A 20,921-nucleotide genomic window follows, 5' to 3' on the forward strand; every position below is an offset into this window, starting at 1 on the left:
ACTAACGTTACCAAGTGCCAAGTTTTGGTGTAGTAGCCAAAAAAAAGACCCTCGGTTTTCTAAACGGCTACTAAACAACTTCTCCCCTTTCCAACCACGTATGCTGGATTTTCACCCTATACTTTAAGTGAAAGACAGCAAAATGCAGAAGCAGATATGTGAATACAGTTGGTGTCTAAATCTGACAGTTGAGATTTACAAGACAGTAAAACAATAGTTTTCTAATTTGCTTTGTCTTGGAAAATACTATTTCAAAATGTGCTACTTTTGTTAACATACATATATTAACACATCCATTAGTTTTAAGTAAATGTTTTCAAATTCCTGTTTGTTTTTAACGTTTTTAAGTATTGACAGATATATAAGTCCATTCAAGCAAGAGCTCTTTGAAGATCTATTCAGGGGTTCTGAATCCAAAAAGCTTGGGAACCACTGCATTAAAAACATATAACGCGTTACATATTCAGCATATCACCACCAAATCATTCCAGTTTTAGTATATGTGCTGCCGAGGCGAACACTCACCACAAAATCATATGCTGAAATCCAAAACCATAAGAGCATTTAGTGATGGCCTTTCAGAAGCAATTAGAGTGAGAGGAGGGCATGCCCTGGGGCCCTCAGGGTGGGATTCAATCCCTTAGAAGAAATGGGATGCCCTTGCTCAGTCTCCCTGCACACTAGGAGACAAGTGAAAAGGAAGCTGTTTTCAAGACAGGAAGAAAACCCTTACTAGAACCAAAGCAGACTGAAGTGTTGCTCTCAGCCTTCCTGCTCCGACACATGAACGGCCGCAGCACCCAGGACACCCGGGCCCACGCGGGACAGTGACTCTGGGACAAGCGACAGCTGGACACGGTCGGGGTCGTCGGGTCCCGGGGTCCCGGAGTTCCTGAGCTGTTTTCCCGGCACAGGGTGCGTTTTGTGACGCGCAGGCCGCATCCGCAAGGGCTGACAGAACGCAGATTCTCAGCGCACAGGTCTGTCCCCGGGCTTGTGAAAGTAACGTCCCCCTCACGGGTGGCTCTGCATCCCGACGCGGCGCCCTCCAAGGGGCACCGGGCAAACAGGGAGCGAGGCGCCAGGCCGCGGCCGTCGCAGGCAGCCGAGCCCGCTCCGGGAGCGCAGGAGAGAGGCCGCCCCGCCCCGAGGGACGGCGGGGCCCCGGGCTTACCGGGCCTCGGCGCTGGGCAGCCACGGAGCCAGGCCAGCAGCAGCAGCAGGCGCAACATGGCGTTGGTACTGGGCGCCGAGCGGGAACTGACGGCGCGGCCGTTGGGCGGGAAGCCGTCGAGCGCCGTTATCCATCTGCGGGCGGTGTTCTCGCGAGACCCTGGAGCGGGATTCCCGCGGCGCCCGGAGGCTGCCGGCTGCGCGCCGCCCCAGCCCCGGGCTCGGCCCCCACACACCTGCCCCTCCAGTGTGATGGCCCAGAGAACCAAGGCGTTCTCCTTTAGTAACACACGTTAGCAAAGGTGGTGTGGTTAGACGTATCGGTGAAGGTTTCACCAGGGTTGTATCTAAAACTGTATTTTTTGTTTTTTAAATTGTATTTCTTATACATGATTTTCCTATATACACATTTAGGGACTTAGTGGTACTTTTCTCCCTAGCCTCCCTCGGGCTGAGGCTCCAAGCACTTTGTCCTCCTCCGACTTACATTCCCACTCTTAATCTTTATAACGATCTACTTTCAATTTACTTCTGATCCCATAGTTAACACTACAATAAGTAAAAGAGTTCAACAAACAGTATAAAGAAAAAAAAAAAAAACTGTTCCTCAATGGAAGAGACAAGGGCTGTAAACAGTCATGGAATCTCAAAATGTTTATTTCACTCCAATACATTCCATTTCATGTACTCTATTTGTTAGATCAGGGAAAACATATGTTATCTGTTTTTGGGGAACTGGCTTAGTTTACCAAGTAAAATGGTGTGTAGTTGTATCCATCTTGTTGCAGAAGACAAGATTTCTGGTGTGTGTTTTTTTTTTTTAACTTTTATTTAATGAATATAAATTTCCAGTGTACAGCTTATGGATTACAATGGCTTCCCCCCCCCCATAACTTCCCTCCCACCCGCAACCCTCCCCTCTCCCGCTCCCTCTCCCCTTCCATTTGCATCAAGATTCATTTTCAATTCTCTTTATATACAGAAGATCAATTTAGTATAAAGATTTCAACAGTTTGCACCCACATAGAAACACAAAGTGAAACATACTGTTTGAGTACTAGTTATAGCATTAAATCACAATGGACAGCACATTAAGGACAGAGATCTCACATGAGGAGCAAGTGCACAGTGGCTCCTGTTGTTGACCCAACAAATTGACACTCTAGTTTATGGCGCCAGTAACCATCCTAGGCTGTCGTCATGAGTTGCCAAGGCTATGGAAGCCTTCCAAGTTTGCCGACTCTGATCATATTTAGACAAGGTCATAAAAGACAGAGTGAGGATAGTAACCAATGATCCTAAGAGTGGCATTTACCAGGTTTGAACAATTATACAGCATTAAGTGGGGAAGAGGACCATCAGTACACACATGTTGGGAGTAGAGCCATTGGTGGTAGAGTAGAGGTTATGATTACAAAGGAATGAGGCCCAAGTGCACTAGACAGGGCCTAGAACAAAGGACAGAGTCATTATTAGAGGAGCTAAGAAAGGTGCTGTCTAAGCTACAATTAAGTTTTCTGATTGAGAGGCAAATAGAACCTGATAGAAGGGGCTTGATAATAATCTGGTGGGCTTTAGGCCTTGTAGATTCAGAGGCCCAGACCTATCTATCTCTTCACATGGGGTATATCCTAAGGGAGGTGTGAACCTCCTAGGGGAAGGCACTCTGTTGACTTTCATTACTTGGCTGGCCTGGGAGGCCACTCCATAGTATATATGTACCATTGTACCATAATTTATTTATTGACTCAATAGTTGATGAACATCTGGACTGATTTCCATATCTTCAGATTGTAATACATATTTAGGAAGTCATTGGGAAACACAAGCATTTCAAATTTTATTTATTGTAAATATTATATTTGTACAATACACAAACCAAAAGCATTTGTTTAAAACTAATGAAATTTGGCCAGCGCCGCAGCTCAATAGGCTAATCCTCCACATTGCGGCACCGGCACACCAGGTTCTAGTCCCGGTTGGGGTGCCAGAGTCTGTCCCAGTTGCCCCTTTTCCAGGCCAGCTCTCTGCTGTGGCCCGGGAGTGCAGTGGAGGATGGCCCAAGTGCTTGGGCCCTGCACCCCATGGGAGACCAGGAGAAGCACCTGGCTCCTAGCTTCGGATCAGCGCAGTGCGGCGGCCATTGGAGGGTGAACCAATGGCAAAGGAAGACCTTTCTCTCTGTCTCTCTCTCTCTCTCACTGTCCACTCCGCCTGTCCAAAAAAAAAAAAAAACTAATGAAATTCAGTCACTAAACACATTAAACTGTATTATGAAAGGTTATAAGGGAATTGTTTTCAAAATTTTACTTTCCACATCATTTCTTACATAGTAAAAATTCATTTTTCATAAAGCAGAAACAAAAATTCACAGATACCACACTATCTTTTGTATTTAAGAAAAACTTTCCTCTCCCCAAATTTCATTTTACTACATGAATCAACAGCCTATCTGATATATTGAACAACACACAATAAAGATTGTAATTTCTTTAAAATGATGCTACTGTGAAAGGATGCCATAGCTTAGCATGATTCACAATAGAAATTCTTACATTAAATTTATATTTTTAATAATCACCTATAGTTGAAAGATCATAAAAATGGAAGCTTATTATGTATGTGAATGTATGCACTCGTGTGTTTTACACTTTCAAAATAATATTCTTAAGACAGAAAATCTTTTTATTCAAGTGGTAAGAGTGATAAGATTGTAGGGGGTGATTATTAATGAATGAAATAGGAAATTTATTCAGTCTTTTTGGTGGCTAATTAATTTTCACAGGTTATTAGCAACAGTTCACTAGAAATTGCATTAATGACAACTAAGGTAAAAAGTTCAAAATAATACTTTTGCACACCGTGAAAAATTTTATAACAATTACAGTTCATTTGAGAATCATTGTAACAGCATGTTCAAAATACCATAATTTGTGGTAAGTGTATTAACTTCATAGATGACTGAATAATACTTATTAAGTAATGGAAAAGGAACCATTATCCTAAATCTCTGGCTTTACCACATTTCCTTGTGTTTCTCAAACCCCACCCTTAGTTTCTGTTTCTCTGTGTTAGTACAGGATTTTGGTATTTTGTTTTCTTTCATCGTTGCAACAGGAAGACTTTTCCAAGGAAGTGTCAGGGAGAAAAAATAAAGTATAAACTCAATTCCCTGAAAGGCATTTGCAAAAAGAGGGGTAAACACCAAAATGAGGGAATTACATAAAAGAGGTGGAGGAGCAGGCCAAGCAGGAATAAAATTTCCCTGAGATGATACTTTTAGTTGTGGTAGGGGTGGCCTGGGATGGAGGGATATAGTTGTTAATAGTGGGTTTGGGGGCCAATGCTGTGGTGTAGTGAGCTAAGCCTTCGCCTGTGGCACCTGTATCCCATACAGGCACTGGTTCATGGCCAGACTATTCCTCTTCCAATCCAGCTTTCTGCCTGGGAAAGTAGTAGAAGATGGCCCAAGTGCTTGCTTCTAGCTCCTGGCTTCAGATCGGCGCAGCTCTGGCCATTACGGCCATTTGGGGAGTGAACCAGCAGATGGTACACTTTTCTGTCTCTGTCTCTGTAACTCTTTCTCTCAAATAAATAAATAAAATCTTAATTAAAAAAAGTGGATTTGGAATCAATTAAATAATACTATATTTATTAGAAGCTCAACATAACATCATCCTCAACCTATGTGATAATAGGGAATTCACTTTATATTCTGAGGTTGTTATAAATTTGAGATTCCATGGTTAAAGGGCTCTAAATGTAATCTAAAATGGAATAACTACCTTAAATTAAAATTATTTGATGATCAATAATCAAGTTCATAGGTTATATGTTTTAAAGAGAGTAGAACTTAAAATTGGTAAAGCCACATTGTGGAAGACGCATGAGGACACTACATGGATTGAGCACTTCGTTGTACTGCTGTCTGAATATACAGGAAGCAAATTATTGCTAAATAGAAACCTAGCTCTATGTTCATAAGCACAGAGCTGAAATTCCACAATATAATACCCACTCAAATATAATAGCCACTCTGAGAATTAAACTTAATACCATTGTAATACTATTATATTAAATTCTCTCGATCCATATACAATCCTATTTTATTGTACCAGTGCTTTATCATCACATTAGAATACCACCTGGGGGTAAATATGTCTCAGAATTTATACTAGATTGATCTTCAATTGGATTTCAATGTACTCTTACTGCATGATAAAGATTATATTGGCAGTTATGTTGCAGTGTTGGAATGCAATTGTACTTTGAAAGATTTTTGGTTTGGGAGTGGTAAGATGTATTTTATGTCATGCAAAATCTAGTAATACATTTTCTCCTTTCCTGCTGAATTTAAGCCCATCCATTGAGTCTTTAATCTCGGTTCTTTTCTTTTCTTTAAAAGATTTCTTTATTTGAAAGTCAGAGTTACAGAGAGAGAAAGAGAGAGGGAGAGAGAGATTTTTCATCCACTGGTTCACTCCCCAGTTACAGCAATAGCTGGAGCTTCTCTGATCTGAAGCCAGGAGCCTGGAGCTTCTTCTGGGTCTCCCACACACATGCAGGGGCTAAAAGACTTGGGCCAATTCTAGTGCTTTCCCAGGCTATGGAAGAGAGCTGGATTGGTCTCAAACCGGTGCCCATATGGGATGCCAGCACTGCATATGGATGGTGGCTTTACCAACTACGCCACAGTGTCAGCCCCTTTTTTGTTTTCAATAGTAAAATTTCACAGATTTTTAAATGCCTGTTCTGTGCTGACATTTTCAATCTTATCTAGTAACTTCATGACATAATCTACATAGTTATTTTAAGTCAGTGTCTGACAGTTATTAACTGGATGGCCTCTATTTCTATTCTTTATTGCTTCTTGGTTTTCATTTTCTCTCTCTCTCTCTCTCTCTCTCTCTCTCTCTCTCTCTCTCTCTCTCTCTCTCTCTCGCTTTTTATGCAGGGCTTGGTTGGTTCCCTTATGTTAGGAGCCAAACATAAACAGCCACAGAAACCAGTTGAGGTATAGTTCACTCTGAACTATGGGATCCCAATACAAAGCCTAGGCATTTGCCTAGGTACCTCCTCCCTGGCAGGACTCCAGTATTTGTCCACTACACTGTGAGTTTTTTGAAGGCGTTTTCCAGATTCCTAGCCTCTCGGTTGTCACTTTCAGAATAGGTGGACCCTATAAGGACAGGGAAGTGGCCCCACTGCTGAGATCACCTCTAGACTTCCTTCCACTCCTGGACCTTTGCTTGCTTCCTCAGTCTCTGATGCCTTTAAACACTTATGCTCTTATATTGTCCAGTTGCGTCGCTGGTCTCAGTCGATGGCCCAAGCCATTTGGTCTCCTACTGCTAGTTATTTTAAAGGGCTTTGCTTCTGAATCATACATGCCAAAGGCTGCAGCAGGAGTTGATTGTGTATTTCTTGGGCTTCACTAACTACCATGTTCACATGGTACTAACATGAAAGTAAGTTATACAAAAGTTTTAAAAAGCCTTTGTTGCTTCTCGGCTCCTGCTTTTACTTTAGGTTTCCCTGGCAAATTCACATAAGGGACTGACCTTCCCAGAATTTGGAACCAAGTCATCTTCCCTCACTGGAGAGAGGTGACGCTCTGGAGACACCGTGTGGGCATACGGCCTTGACCTAAGGAATCAAGGAAGTCCCCCACTAAGCACAGGATGTACTTACAATCTGATACACCGCTGTCTGTTCCTCTAAGGTAGGGAACCCCCTGCATAATGCCATCAGCCACTGAGGTGCTAGGAATCTGCTTTGTTATGGCAGCAGTGCTGTGGGTGTCTTTCCTTTGGCTAGAGTTGGTGTGGCATGCCGCTCTTAAACACTCAAACATGGGAAAGATACCCCCCTCTCAAAAGCTCATACATATTACCAAACATAGTGAATCTGTGAGTGATAAGAGCCTGACACTCCAGGTCTCTGCCTCACAGGCAACAGTTGATGACTTAGGGAGAGAGAGCTCTGACAGTGAAAATGACAATGTAGCATGCAAGGTAGCAAACAATGTAGCAATGCCTAGTCAGCCACCCCCCTAATATCTGTCAGATGAACTTAGATGACCTTGAGGGGATAACCCATTCGAGGTCATCCCATCCGCACCCAGTGAGGATCCCCACATTTGTGGCAATCCCCAGGCACCCCAGGCTCTCAGGGCAGCCGCTAGACCTCATTCCACCTGCATGTTTGCCTTTAATCTTGAAGTGGATGCAAAATTCAGGCCTTGGATTCCAACTCCTGTAAAAAGGCTTCTGCTATCCAAGGGCCGAGGATATGCTTGTGTCTTTCCAGAGAATGCAGGACAGCCCATTTGGGTACCAGTCAGAAATATCAAGCCTGCCACTGACAGCCAACCAGAGCCAGCTGAAGAAGACTGAGAATCTGCCTTGTTAGTAGACCCACCTGCCCTGTCATCCTACCCTGAGAAACTGCCCATAGCCACATCCATTACTCTTTTATACCCCACTAGCTCTGGTCAGCCACTCAAATGGCCCACAGCATGTGTGTGGTCATGCCATTCCTGATAACAATTGTTCCTCATTCCTACCCCTGTTGTGCCCAGATCGTTAGATCCCCACAGAGACCCCCAGAGAGTCAATCACACTGAACTGCAAAAGCAAGGTTTATTCAGGAGTACAAGCCATGATAGAGACCCCATCCAACCAATCAGTGCAGCGGAGGAAGGAGAGAGGCCCCGGTCTTTGAGAGAGTTTTTAAAGGAAAAAAGGGCTACGTCAGCAGGAAAAAAAGAGTTACATACAGCACAGAAGCTTTGGGTACAGGGAGTTACTTTGTTTAGCAATCTCTACTGTGTTGACCTTGGTCTACCAAGCTAGCTGTCCCTGGTAAGCTTTGATATCTCCGGAATGCCTGAATGCCTGTTTTTACAAAGACTCGGGTCTGCTATGGAAAACAGAGGCTGCTTTTTTATAGTTTTAAAATGGAGTCACTTTGGCTCTTCGCCCCCATCTGAGCAAGCAATCCTGTGGTCTCCCGTTTTGAGTGCTGGTTAGTCAATGATGGGTAAGATCCCCTTGGGGACAACCTAAGACAGGCACAGCCACATACAGAGATGACATGGAAATGGGGTCAACAATGGTATGGCCAAGAATCATGCCTCCCATTGCTCAAAAATAAACGAAAAGGGTGAAATGTGGCGGAATGAGAAGGCCATGCCAAGATGGCCGCTGGCAACAGAAACTGCCTGGCAATAGGCCGTGATTGGATGGCTTCAGAAACCACATGACAGCGGTGCTTGCCTGGCAATAGGCTGTGATTGGATGGTTTCAGAAACTGCCTGGCAACAGAGCCTGACTGGCAACAGGCTGTGATTGGATGGCTTCGAAACTGCAGGGTGTGATTGGTTAGGGCATAGACTGCCCCTTGACTGGATTGGCTGCCTTGGCTATATAAGCTGCTGTAGCAACTGAAATAAACGAGTCTGTGGGCTGCTCGCCTCTGGCTCACTTTCACCCAGCTTCCGGGGTCTGTGTGGTGACTCTGCACCTCTTGCCCCCACCACACTCCTCCTCTCAGAACGAATCCACAGCAACAAGCCTTCATGCAGATTGTATTCCATCTATGGTTTCCATCAATTTTACAACCTAAATAATAAATCTAAATTAAATTAGACACAAGGGAATTAGATAGAATTATATTGGCTTTTTAAATTTTTCATTTATTCATGTCTTATTTCTTTGAAAAGCATTAGACAGAGATAGAGATTTTCCATCTCATCTTTATCTCAGGTTGGTTCCCTTAAGGTCCTGCAACAGTCCAGACTGGGCCAGACCAAAGCCAGGAGAGAGGAACTCAATCCTGATCTCCCATCTGGGTGGCAGAGACACAGACCTGACCTGAGCTACAAAGCCAACACCTGAACCTAGGGACTCGGAAATGAGATGAGAGTGCCCCATCCACCATCCATTCATCCATTCATAATCTTGATAGGAAGTGTTGACATTACTTGGCTGCTTAGTTAGTACTGGAAACCTATTTAAATGTATAAGTAAAAAGAGCAGAAATTACAAGGATATCATCACAATGTAGTCATAAATAGATTTCTATATAGATTATTAGTAAATACATGAAATTTATTTATAAACAAAATATAGAAGACATTATTTACTTATAATGCTGATATCTAAGGACATTTTGCTTATTCAACATATCTTTCTCACTGAATGTAGGACAGTTAATTCTCTATTTTTTTAACTCACTATAAACTGTATTAAATATAACATTTCCTGTATCAATTTTTAAAAGATTTATTTTATTTCAAAGGCAGAGTTACAGAGAGGCAGAGAGAGAGGGAGAGATAGAGAGAGACAGAGAGTCTTCCATCTGCTGGTTCACTCCCCAAATGGTCACATTCACTGGAGCTGGGACAATCCAAAGCCAGGAGCCTGGCGTTTCCTCCAGGTCTCCCACATGAGTGCGGGGACCCAAGGACCTGGGCGCCCTTTACCAACCTCCCAGGCCACAGCAGAGAGCTGGATCGGAAGTGGAGCAGCCAGGACTTGAACCGGCGCCCATAAGGGATGCCTGTGCCACAGGCTGGGGCTTTAACCTGCTGCACCACAGTGCCAGACCCTTTGCTATTTCATTTGTCCATTGTCAGTTCATTCCAGAGAACCTTCAGAGAGGGTGGAGGGCATTTCCCCTTGACACTGATAATCCTTTGTCCTTCTAGTCAGGTACTTGGCATGCTGCTTTTCTAAGCTCTCACATGGACAGAGTTATTTATGGGTATCAAAAGATAACCAGAAAACATAAGGTTGACATGCACCATCCTTGATGGGCACCTCAATATGCTCTCTTGACACATGGGAAAGAGCAGAGGCAGGAAGTTCTCTCATCTCCTCTGTCACCCTTCTCCCCTGAAGCAGGCCACAGAGCTTCATTTCCGAGGTGTCCTTCCTGTACTGGAGGAAAGGAACACCCTTTTCTCCAAGGGTGAAGGGACACAGAGAAGGACAGGAGCAAAACTGCCTTGCTGAGGCCTCCCAATTTACCAACCTGAGATCATATCCCTTCTGGCAGATCATACTCTGTCACAACAAGCCCCTTTTTATCCAACTTAGCAAAAAATGCACAGGGTGCTCTATTTCTTTGAGTCACCATTTTCTCACAAATTCTCCTGTGTACATGAATTAGATTTCTATGCATGTCATTTGATAATCTGTTGTTTCGTTTTAGGGGTCTCAGCCATGAACCTAGACATAGATATGCAAATTGAATCTTTCCTTCTTTGTATCCTAAGCATGGACTTGAATTTGCACGGAAAGTCATTTAATTCTTACTCAAAAAATAACTCAAGAGAATAGTCACACACTAGACAAATGGGTCCCATCTCAGCCTCCCAACACCTATCAGCCTCCAAAGTTCTGCTTCATATATCATGGTAACAATTTTTAACAGATTAAAATTTAAGTAATGTGTTAACAGATTCCTTACCCTCATTGGGTGGACACTGGAAAATTATTCAGAGAACACCTGGAATATCATTTGATGACTCTACAATACTCCAAAGATGAACTTCTGGCAAAATGTAATGAGGGCAACCAAATGCAGCAATTTATTGATGTAATTATTATTGATAGGTCAGTTAAAAAGTTAAAAATAAATACCAAACACTGATAATAAGAGTTAGCATTTATGACCTCTATGGCTGTCTCTTCCAGTTATTCTTCATTTAGCAGAAAAATATGTGTGTCTCTGAGTATGTGTGTTTCTTTGAACTCTATGAAATGAGGAAAAGCATCTACTTTAATCAAAAGTAGTGCTTAGGGGCTGGTGTGGCATGGCTGGTAAGGCCCTTGCCTGCAATGCCAACATCCCGTACGGGCGCCGGTTAGTGCCTTGGCTGCTCCACCTCCAATCCAGCTCCTCACTAATCGCCCAGGTGTCCGGGTCCCAGCCATTTATGTGGGAGACCTGGATGAAGCTCCGGGCCCCTGGCCCTGGCTTGGCCCAGTGCTGGCCATTGCGGCAGCCTGGGAGTAAACCAGTGGATGGAAGATCTCCCTCCCTGCAAGTCAGACTTTCAAACAAATAAATAAAAATACTAAAAAATAGTGCTTAATCACTAAAGTACTTAAGAATTAACACAGAGTATGGGGAGGAGTTCCATTTCTGATTAGGGTGAAGAAAGCTGTAAGAGAACATCTTTACAATCAGAAAAAGATAGGTAATAATAACAATAATGATAATAATCACAATGATACAAAATTGTAACTTATTTGGTATCCAAAGAGAGGAAGTCACAAAGCAGCCAAACTGAATTCCAAGAGGTGATAAGCCTCTCTGAGGAAACAGAGGGAAATATGAGTTACTCCACCTTTGAGGAAGCATGGAAGGAAAGGCAAGCAGGAAGAAAAGGACTGAAATTATACAGGTATCTTAAAGGCTAAACCCCTGGGATTCCTTGGCACAGGCAGTTCAACTCTTCCATTGGGAAAAGACTCAGGGTAAGGTAGGAAAAAGATATCCCAGGCTTGCTTCTCTGAAATCACTCCTTGCTATACAAAGCAAAAGCTATAAGCTATTGGGGGAAGGAGCGAAATCCTACACTGATAGAAAAGGAAAGGGATGCTACTGCTGGGATAAGGGGGCAAAAACCCTGAGAAACAATTTACCATTCCTGAGTTTCTCCTCCAGAAGGCAACTAAATGTGTGGTATAAGAGCTGGAATAAGGACAGGCCTGAGAAATACAGGTTGTCAATCAGGTTCTGCAATGTACTTTTTAAAGAGCATTCCAGAAAGTCATAGGCAGGATTTTTCTTTTCCTTTCTAAAAATTTACTTATTTATTTGAAAGGTAGACAGAAAAAGAGAAACACAGATACCTCCCATCTCCTGGTTCACTCCCCAAATGCCAGCAACAGCCAGGGCTGCACCAGAACAAAGCCAGGGATCAGAACTGAATCTGGGTCTCCAGCATGGGTGGCAGTGACACAAGCACCTGAGTCATAGCCAGCTATCTCCCAGGATGCACAACAGAAGCAGAGCTGAGACTTGAACCCAGATACTCTGATATGGGACACAGTGGTCCCAAGTGATATCTTAACCTCTGTGTCAAATGTATGCCTGCAGAGCCATGTATTTGATTTAAAGAATTTACTTATTAAAAATTTTTAAAATTTATGAAAAGGAAGGTCTTTACTTTAAAAAGATGAGGTGACTGGCTATAACCTGAGAGAAATATGATTATAAAAGAAGGCAGATGGTAGCCTGGGAAAGTAGAAGATGGCCCAAATCCTTGGGCCTCTGCACCCATGTGAGAGACCCTGAAGAAGCTCCTGGCTCCTGGCTTTGGATCAGTGCAGCCCTAGCCGCTGTGGACACCCGGGGAGCAAACCTTCGGATGGAAGACCTCTCTCCGTCTGTGTAACTCTGACTTTCAAATAAATAAACAAGGCCGGTGCCATGGCTCACTAGGCTAATCCTCCAGCTGCAGCGCTGGCACCCTGGATTCTAGTCCCGGTTGGGGCACTGGATTCTGTCCTGGTTGCTCCTCTACCACTCCAGCTCTCTGCTGTGGCCCGGGAAGGCAGTGGAGGATGGCCCAAGTGCTTGGGCCCTGCACCTGCATGGGAGACCAGGAGGAAGCACCTGGCTTCTGGCTTCGGATCGGTGCAACGTGCCAGCCATGGCAGCCATCTGGGGTGTGATCCAACAGAAAAAAGGAAGACCTTTCTCTCTGTTTCTCTCTCTCTCTCTCACTGTCTAACTCTGCCTGTCAAAAATAAATAAATAAGTCTTTAAAAAAAAAAAGAAGAGGCAACCCACCAGTGTACTATTTGCTTATGCATTTGGATTATAGAAGAGCCTCTTCATGAAAGGGATAAAAGCACTTAGATCTCAAAAGAGGAAAACCTTTGAAGAAGAATCAATTCTGGAACAGTTCAGAATTTTCTTAATTTTCAGTCATCCATAAGGGTTCAGGGTAGAAAATGAAACAGCAGACAGTTTAAAAAATTGGGTAAAAGGAAGGTAATGTAAATTAAAATTTTCATTAATCAGATGCAGAAACCAGATGAGATGTTGACAGAAATGAGACACAAAGTGCTAGCTCCGTTTTGAAGTAACTAATTTACAACAACCAGAACCTGGCTGCATACTAAATGTCAAAACCCCTAACCATGTGGAATGATGATGAGCCTCTTTCTTCTGGAGTGAGAATATGGGAGTTGTTAGTACAAGCACTGCAGTCTGAACTTGCATTGCTTTGAGGGACTGATGTCTGGCATAGAGCTCTATCACTGGTGTTAAACAAGTGGGACGACAGACACTTGTCTGCCCTAAAGCCCTGTTTTTCACTCCCCCCTCCCCCACATAAGACAAGAGAGTGAATGATCCTAAGTGTCTTTTTTTTTTTTTTTTGGTTAAGATAGTTGACTTTGCTACCCCAATTTGCAGAAGAAAAAAAAAAGTCATTTCATGACCAAAATCTCTCATAGGTTGACTATGATTAAAGGTTTGGTATTATACGAGGCACTGCAACCTGTGAATCCTGTGTGCTCGTTAAGTTAACTTCAGAGTACTTTTGAATCTTTCCTAACCAAAGAGAAAAGAGTCTAATAAATTAACTCATCTGTATCACTTTTGAGTGTCTACTTTCCAAAATATACGTTAACGGATAGCTAAAGTTAATCCTCCAGAGGAAGGTGATTTTTCCTAAATCATTTCAGTCAACCATCAGAATTATTCTAAATGCTTTATCTTCAAAAAGCACTTCCAAGGCATTTGTTTCCCTGTACTGTCATTCTAGAGATTCACCCCAGAAGAACCTCCTTCTAAAACTGGTCCTTTCCCTTTCATAAAGTCATAACATTTGGAACGACAGTACAGCAAGCAGAGCAAACAGTAAGTGCAAAAGGCCTTGAAGCTGTGAAGAACTTGGTCCATGTGGCTGCAGAGACATGGTCCATGTGGCTGCAGTACAGTGAGCAGAGGAGCAAGTGGGGAAGAAAAGCATGCAATGGGTCCTTTGAGATCTTGATGAGGAGCCTGGACTTTCACTTTCTGTTTCTGAAGCTCTTCTCTAAGAATTCTATCTTCTGGTAAAACAAAAAAAAATAATTGTCTTGTTCTTCAGTTGGAGCGGTGGAATGGATTCTGATCACTGTACAAAAATCTGTGATGGGCTGTTCAGTGAACCTCTTCCTCTTTCCTTTGGAAATCAGTAACCAACTTGACATCAACTATGACAATCTGATGCTCAATAACCATGTGCTTCAGAAGTCTGTCTTGTTCAGCCACAGGAAAATGTTCTTCACAAAAAATACAAGGCACAGATGGAGACCCTTTTAAAGTGGTTGTGCCACCTGGACTTTCTGGCCAGGAAAGCAGCTCCAGGATACAATCCTTGCTTCAAAACTGCCACTCCCAACTCCACCGCAGCTCCCACCACAGTCTTCCCCCAGTCCGGCAACAAACTCCCAAGCCTTCGGAGCAGCCATTCCCTGGCTGACAGGCCAATCTGTTTTCAAATAAAATCTTCTAAGAATTTATTGTCTATCCTAACCAGTACCTAACTGGCACTATGAATGTCATTAATCTATAATGCTTGATTTGGGAATTCATTATATGCTTTCCAGATAAGGGAGGTAAAATAAAATTTTCCAAAAAAGTGAGATAATATGAACTGGCCTCACATAAAAAAGTAAAAGCTAAAATGTTCCTCATCAATAACATTATATTAGAATAAGTTAGGGAAAACCATATGGACTTACTAATCATTGATGAAGTACATTTGATCAAGATGGTCTATATTATCTATTGTTAATTTCAAAAGCTCTATTATGCAGTGTTGACGAACACCTTGAGCACTCCCTGGATCCTGTGTGTCTATCACATAATATCCATCAACACCCACCTCAAAATCATTTGCATATACTGTGAAAATGGAGAAGAGCTGCAAGAAAATCCTCCATCTTTTTCCACCCAGCCAAAGGAACAGCACTTTAAAAGTAGAGTCAAATTCTACTTCTCAGAATGATAGTTTGTTAAAATGAACGACATGTTCACTGGTTGAGTGAATCTTACTACAGTATATAATGAAACTAAAACATCACCTTGTGCTCCATACTTATTATCTGTCAATTAAACATGTTTATAAAAACCAAACTTTGCACACTGGTAAAGCCACTAAGGAAGTCAGTATGGAGATTCCTCAGAAACCCAAATATAACCCTACCGTACAACCCAGCCATCCCACTCCTTGGTATTTACCCAAAGGAAATTAAATTGGCAAATAAAACAGCTGTCTGCACCTCAATGTTCATTGCAGCTCAATTCACAATAGCTAAGACATGGAGTCAACCCAAATGCCCGTCAACAGAAGACTGGATAAAGACATGTACTCTATAGAATACTACACAGCATTAAAAAAAATAATGAAGTCCGGTCATTTGCAACAAAAAGGAGGAATCTGGAAAACATCATGCTGAGTGAAATGAGCCAGTCCCAAAGGGACAAATATCATATGTCCTCCATGAACGGTGACAACTAACTGAGCACCTAAAAGGAAACCTGTTGAAGTGAAATGGACACTATGAGAAACACTGACTTGATCAGCCCTTGCCTTGACTGTCAAGGGACAACTTACTATTTTGTTCCTTTTAGTATTTTTGTTCTACTTAATACTATTGGTTGAATTCTTTAATTAACACACAATTATTCATAGGTATTTAAATTTAACTGAAAAGTGATTCCTGTTAAATGTAAGAGTGGGTATAAGAAAGGGAAATTATGTACAGTTGGGCACATGCTCAATCGGATTTGCCCAAAATGCTGGAGTTAGAAATGTGCCAGGGGATTCCAATTAAATGCTATCAAGGTAGCATGTACCAATGCCATCTCACTCGTCCAAAGTGATCAGTTTCAGTTCATAATTGATCATAATGGTAGGTCTAAGACTCAAAGGGATCACATAAACAAGACTAGTGTCTGCTAACACTAACTGATAGAATTAAAATGGAGAGAACAATCCAACATGGGAAGCGGGATACACAGCAGACTCATAGAATGGCAGATGTCCTAAACAGCACTCTGGCTTCAGAATCAGCCCTTAAGGCATTCGGATCTGGCTGAAGAGCCCATGAGAGTATTTCAGGTATGGAAAGCCAAGACACTCTAGCAAAAAAAAAAAACACCTAAATGAAAGATCTCTGCGAGTGAGATCTCAGTGGAAAGAACGGGCCATCAAAGAAGGAGGTACCTTTCTCTGAAGGGAGGAGAGAACTTCCACTTTGACTATGGTGTTGTCTAAACAAGATTGCAGTTGGTGAACTTCAGAGGCTTCCATAGCATTGGCAGCTCATGACAAGAGCCTAGGGTGATTACTGACATCATAAGTAAGAGTGTCAATTTGTTAAGTCAACATTGGGAGTCACCGTGCACTTACTCCTCATGTAGGATCTCTGTCTTTAATGTGTTGTACTATGTGGATTAATGGTATAACTAGTACTCAAACAGTACTTTATACTTTGTTTTTCTGTGTGGGTGCAAACTGTTGAATTATTTACTTAGTATATACTAAGTTGATCTTTTGTATATAAAGATAATTGAAAATGAATCTTGATGTGAATGGAATGGGAGAAGGAGCGAGAGATGGGATGGTTGTCTGTGGGAGGGAGGTTATGGGGGGACAATTCTATAATCCAAAGTTTTTACTTTGGAAATTTATAATTACTAAATAAAAGTTAAAAAAATCAATAAAAAACTAAAAAGCAAACTAAAAACTCTAGGTAAACAAAGTGTTGGTTATGCTAATTAGCTTTATACATGACCCCAACATTCTTTCCAAATTAAAATATTACCTGATACTCCATATGTTAACACAATTATGACTTGTCAATTATAGACATTTTAATTCTACCTTTTGGAACTTATCTGACATTTATTTCTATGTATGTAAAGGCCTCTGTACAAGGATGCTTGATACTACAATTTCTTGTGATAATATTAAAATGACCCATTTTAAATGTAGGGTAAATCCATCTCACTAGTCCAAGTGATCAACTTCAGTTCACAGTTGATCACACTGATAGGTCTAAGAGTCAAAGGGATCACACAAACAAGACTAGTGTCTGCTAATACTAACTGACAGAATCAAAAAGGGAAAGAACAATCCAACATGGGAAGTGGGAGACACAGCGGACTCATAGAATGGCAGATGTCCTAAATAGCACTCTGGCCTCAGAATCAGCCCCTAAGGCATTCGGATCTGGCTGAAGAGCCCATGAGAGTATGTTAGGCAAGGAAAGCCAAGACACTATGGCAAAAAAAAACCTAAATGAACGATCTCTGTGAGATCCCAGTGGAAAGAACAGGGCCATCAAAGAAGAAGGTACCTTTCTCTGAAGGGAGGAGAGAACTTCCACATTGACTATGACCTTGTCAGAATAAGATCAAAGTCGGTGAACCCTAAAGGCTTCCATAGCCTTGGCAACTCATGACTAGAGCCTAGGGAGATTACTGATGCCATAAACAAGAGTGTTAAATTGTTAAGTCAGCAACAGGAGTCACTGTGTACTTACGTCTCATGTGGGATCTGTCCTTAATGGGTTGTCCAATGTGAAGTAATGCTATAACTAGTACTGAAACAGTATTTTTACACTTTGTGTTTCTGTGTGTGTGCAAACTGATGAAATCTTTACTTAGTATATACTGAATTGATCTTCTGTATATAAAGATAATTGAAAATGAAAAAAACTTGGTTTTAAATTGGAAATTGCATAGAAAATTAATCAATTTTTTAAAAATATCATGTAGGATCTCTGTCTTTAATGTGCTGTACACTGTTATTTGCTACAACTAGTATTCCAACAGTATTTTTTCACTTTGTGTTGCTATGTGGGGGCAAACTGTTGAAATCTTTACTTAATATATACTGAACTGATCTTCTGTATATAAAGAGAATTGAAAATGAATCTTGATGTGAATGGAAGGGAAGAGGGAGCAGGAAAGGGGAGGGTTGCGGGTGGTAGGGAATTTATGGGAGGGAGGAAGCCAATGTAATTCATAAGCTGTACTTTGGAAATTTATATTCATTAAATAAAAGTCTTTAATAAAAAAAATTAATGGGGTGTTTTCATGGCAGTATTTGGCCTGTGTTCATCTCCTATTCTTGGTTGGCTACAGTATGTGTGCATTTTCAGGAAATAAGCAGACATTGGCGGCAAAGCCTTGTACCTGCGTTGTACAAACTGCTGCAATAAAAACCTACATAAAGCAAAGACATCTGATGGATTATATCCTCTCTAGATTAACTAGAAAAAGGAACACCTGCATCAGAGAAGGCCTGTGGGAATAATACTTATGTAGCTCTCAGTACTGTTTGAAGGGAAATGACAGTCTTCATGAAAGAAATGCTAATCACCTATCTAACCTCAAAATGATCAAAAGGATTTCTGAACCAAAGTTCGTAATACTCATGTGGCTCAAAAAATACTACCTTGTCCCAAGGCATGAGACCAAGAAAAACATAACAGTCTTTCTAGGAATCCACTACAATTCAGAACTCAGTAATTTCCATAAACAGAGTTCCAAAGAATATGAGTTTAGAATCACAATCACAAGTCAACAGAAATAATAAATACAGACCTCTCCAAAATTTTACATAATGTAATAAAGCAGATATTTTTGTATGTTTGAAGAAATAAAAAGTTTAAATACATAATGAATCCAAAATCAACTATTCCTTTTTTTCTTAAAGATTTATTTATTTATTATGCAGAGAGAGAGAGAGAGAGAGAGAGAGAGAGAGAGAAGGCTTTCATCCCCAAATGGCCGCTATGGCTGGAGCAGGGCCAATCTGAAGCCAGGAGCCAGGAGCTTCTTCTGGGTTTCCCATTTGGGTGCAGGGGCCCAAGGACTGGGCCATCTTCTACTGCCTTCCTAGGCCATTAGCAGAGAGCTGGATCAGAAGAGGAGCAGCCAGGACACCAACCAAGTGCCCAAGGTTTAGCCTAGTATGCCACAGTGCCAGGCCTGAAAGCAACTATATCAAATAACCAGACAAATCTGAAATACAACCAAGCAGAACTTGAGAAATGAAATGTATTTTAAAACCAGTAAAATTAAACATTTAGCAAATCTGTTAAGTGGTAGATTGGACATAGCTACAAGAGAACAGAAGTTGATAAGATAATGGGAGAGAGGCACTATTTTAAAGTGTGAACGTATTTTTTAATGTTGGACACTAAATCTCTGCAGCACAATGAGTGTGTCTGTGTACCTTCATGCATCTAAGTAGGGGTGAATGGGGAGGAAGATGGCAGTGGAAAACTACTTCTGTCAGTAGGAAATGGCATGATAGAGGAAGCACAGTGGACAAGAAGGCACAGAAGGCATTCCCACCACAGAAGGTGTCAGAACAAGATGCATGAACTGGGACTGTGGTTCACACACACACACACACACACACTGCTACAAATATTTGTGTAAATTTGTGCACACATACAAATCTATACACGTATATGCATCTGAGTGAGGGAGAGAAGGAGAGAAAGAGAGAGAAATGAGAAGTGCTCTTCAAGGTCAAGTCCTCAGGAGAAAAGGTTATATAGTTATAAATGTCCACTCACACTTACCACCATCCAGCTCCCTCCTCTAAAGGCAAAAGTCACTAATTTACTCGCAGGTACTACTAGTATATGTTGCAAAGTGAGGATGAGCTCCTAGAAAAATGAATGATTGAGGTGGAAGCTGTGGTCAGGATCTGGTACTTTATCTTATCCTAAGCCAGAGAAAGTTTACCCATACACAAGCATAAAATGAATGTGTGTGAACTCATGTACACATATAAATCTGTGCTTTTCTTTATTTTTCCAGAAGATCCTGCTTGTTTTTTAGAATATTTTATTTTACCTAGAAACCTTTTATTTAAGGTATACAAACTTCACACATTTCATACATACAAACTTAGGAACAATGTGATTCTTACCATACTGCCCTCCAACACACCCAAATTGCCACTCTTTATCCACCCCCCACTTTATTATTCCCATTCTTATTTTTTGCTAAGATCTATTTTCAATTATCTTTATACACATAAGATTAACTCTACACTAAGGGTTCACAAACCATTCCTCAACAGTCGACCAAGGGCTGTTCAAAGTCATCACATCTCAAAGTGTCAATTTCATTTCTAAAGATAACCTTTTAGATGCTTTATTAGTTACCACAGATCAGGGAGAACATACAGTATTTGTCTTTTGGGGACTGGCTTATTTCCCTAAATATAATCGTTTCCAGTTGCATCGATTTATTTGCAAGTGACAGGGTTTCATTTTTTGCTGCTGTATAGTATTCCATTGTGTACATATACAATGATTTATCTAGTCTTCAGTTGAAGGACATCCAGGTTTATTCCATATCTTACTATTGTAAATTGAGCTGCAGAATATATATATATATATATATATATATATATATATGTATATGTATATATATATATTTTTTAAAGATTTATTTATTTATTTGAAAGTCAGAGTTACACAGAGAGAGAAGAGACAGAGAGAGAGAGAGAGAGAGAGAGAGAGAGAGAGAGAGAGAGAGGTCTTCCATCCGATGGTTCACTCCCCAATTGGCCGCAATGGCCGGAGCTGTGCCAATCTGAAGCCAGGAGCCAGGAGCTTCTTCTGGGTCTCCCACGTGGGTGCAGGGGCCCAAGGTCCTGGGCCATCTTCTACTGCTTTCCCAGGCCATAGCAGAGAGCTGGA

At 41.6% G+C, this 20,921-nt stretch overlaps 1 protein-coding gene across 1 annotated transcript in view; it reads right to left on the reverse strand.

Moving 5' to 3' along the window:
- Positions 1 to 471: 471 nt before the first annotated feature.
- The window catches only part of LOC133775472 (disintegrin and metalloproteinase domain-containing protein 32-like), a 206,235-nt gene continuing 185,785 nt past the window's right edge, over positions 472 to 20,921 (reverse strand). The window contains exons 23-25 of the mRNA XM_062213813.1: positions 9,048 to 9,183; positions 734 to 1,451; positions 472 to 539 (exon numbers count right to left, since the gene is read on the reverse strand). Of these exons, the coding sequence (XP_062069797.1) occupies positions 472 to 539; positions 734 to 1,451; positions 9,048 to 9,183 (922 nt within the window). The remainder of the gene's footprint in view (positions 540 to 733; positions 1,452 to 9,047; positions 9,184 to 20,921) is intronic.

Source organism: Lepus europaeus, chromosome 16 (genome assembly GCF_033115175.1).
Source record: "Lepus europaeus isolate LE1 chromosome 16, mLepTim1.pri, whole genome shotgun sequence".
Lineage (NCBI taxonomy): Eukaryota > Metazoa > Chordata > Mammalia > Lagomorpha > Leporidae > Lepus > Lepus europaeus.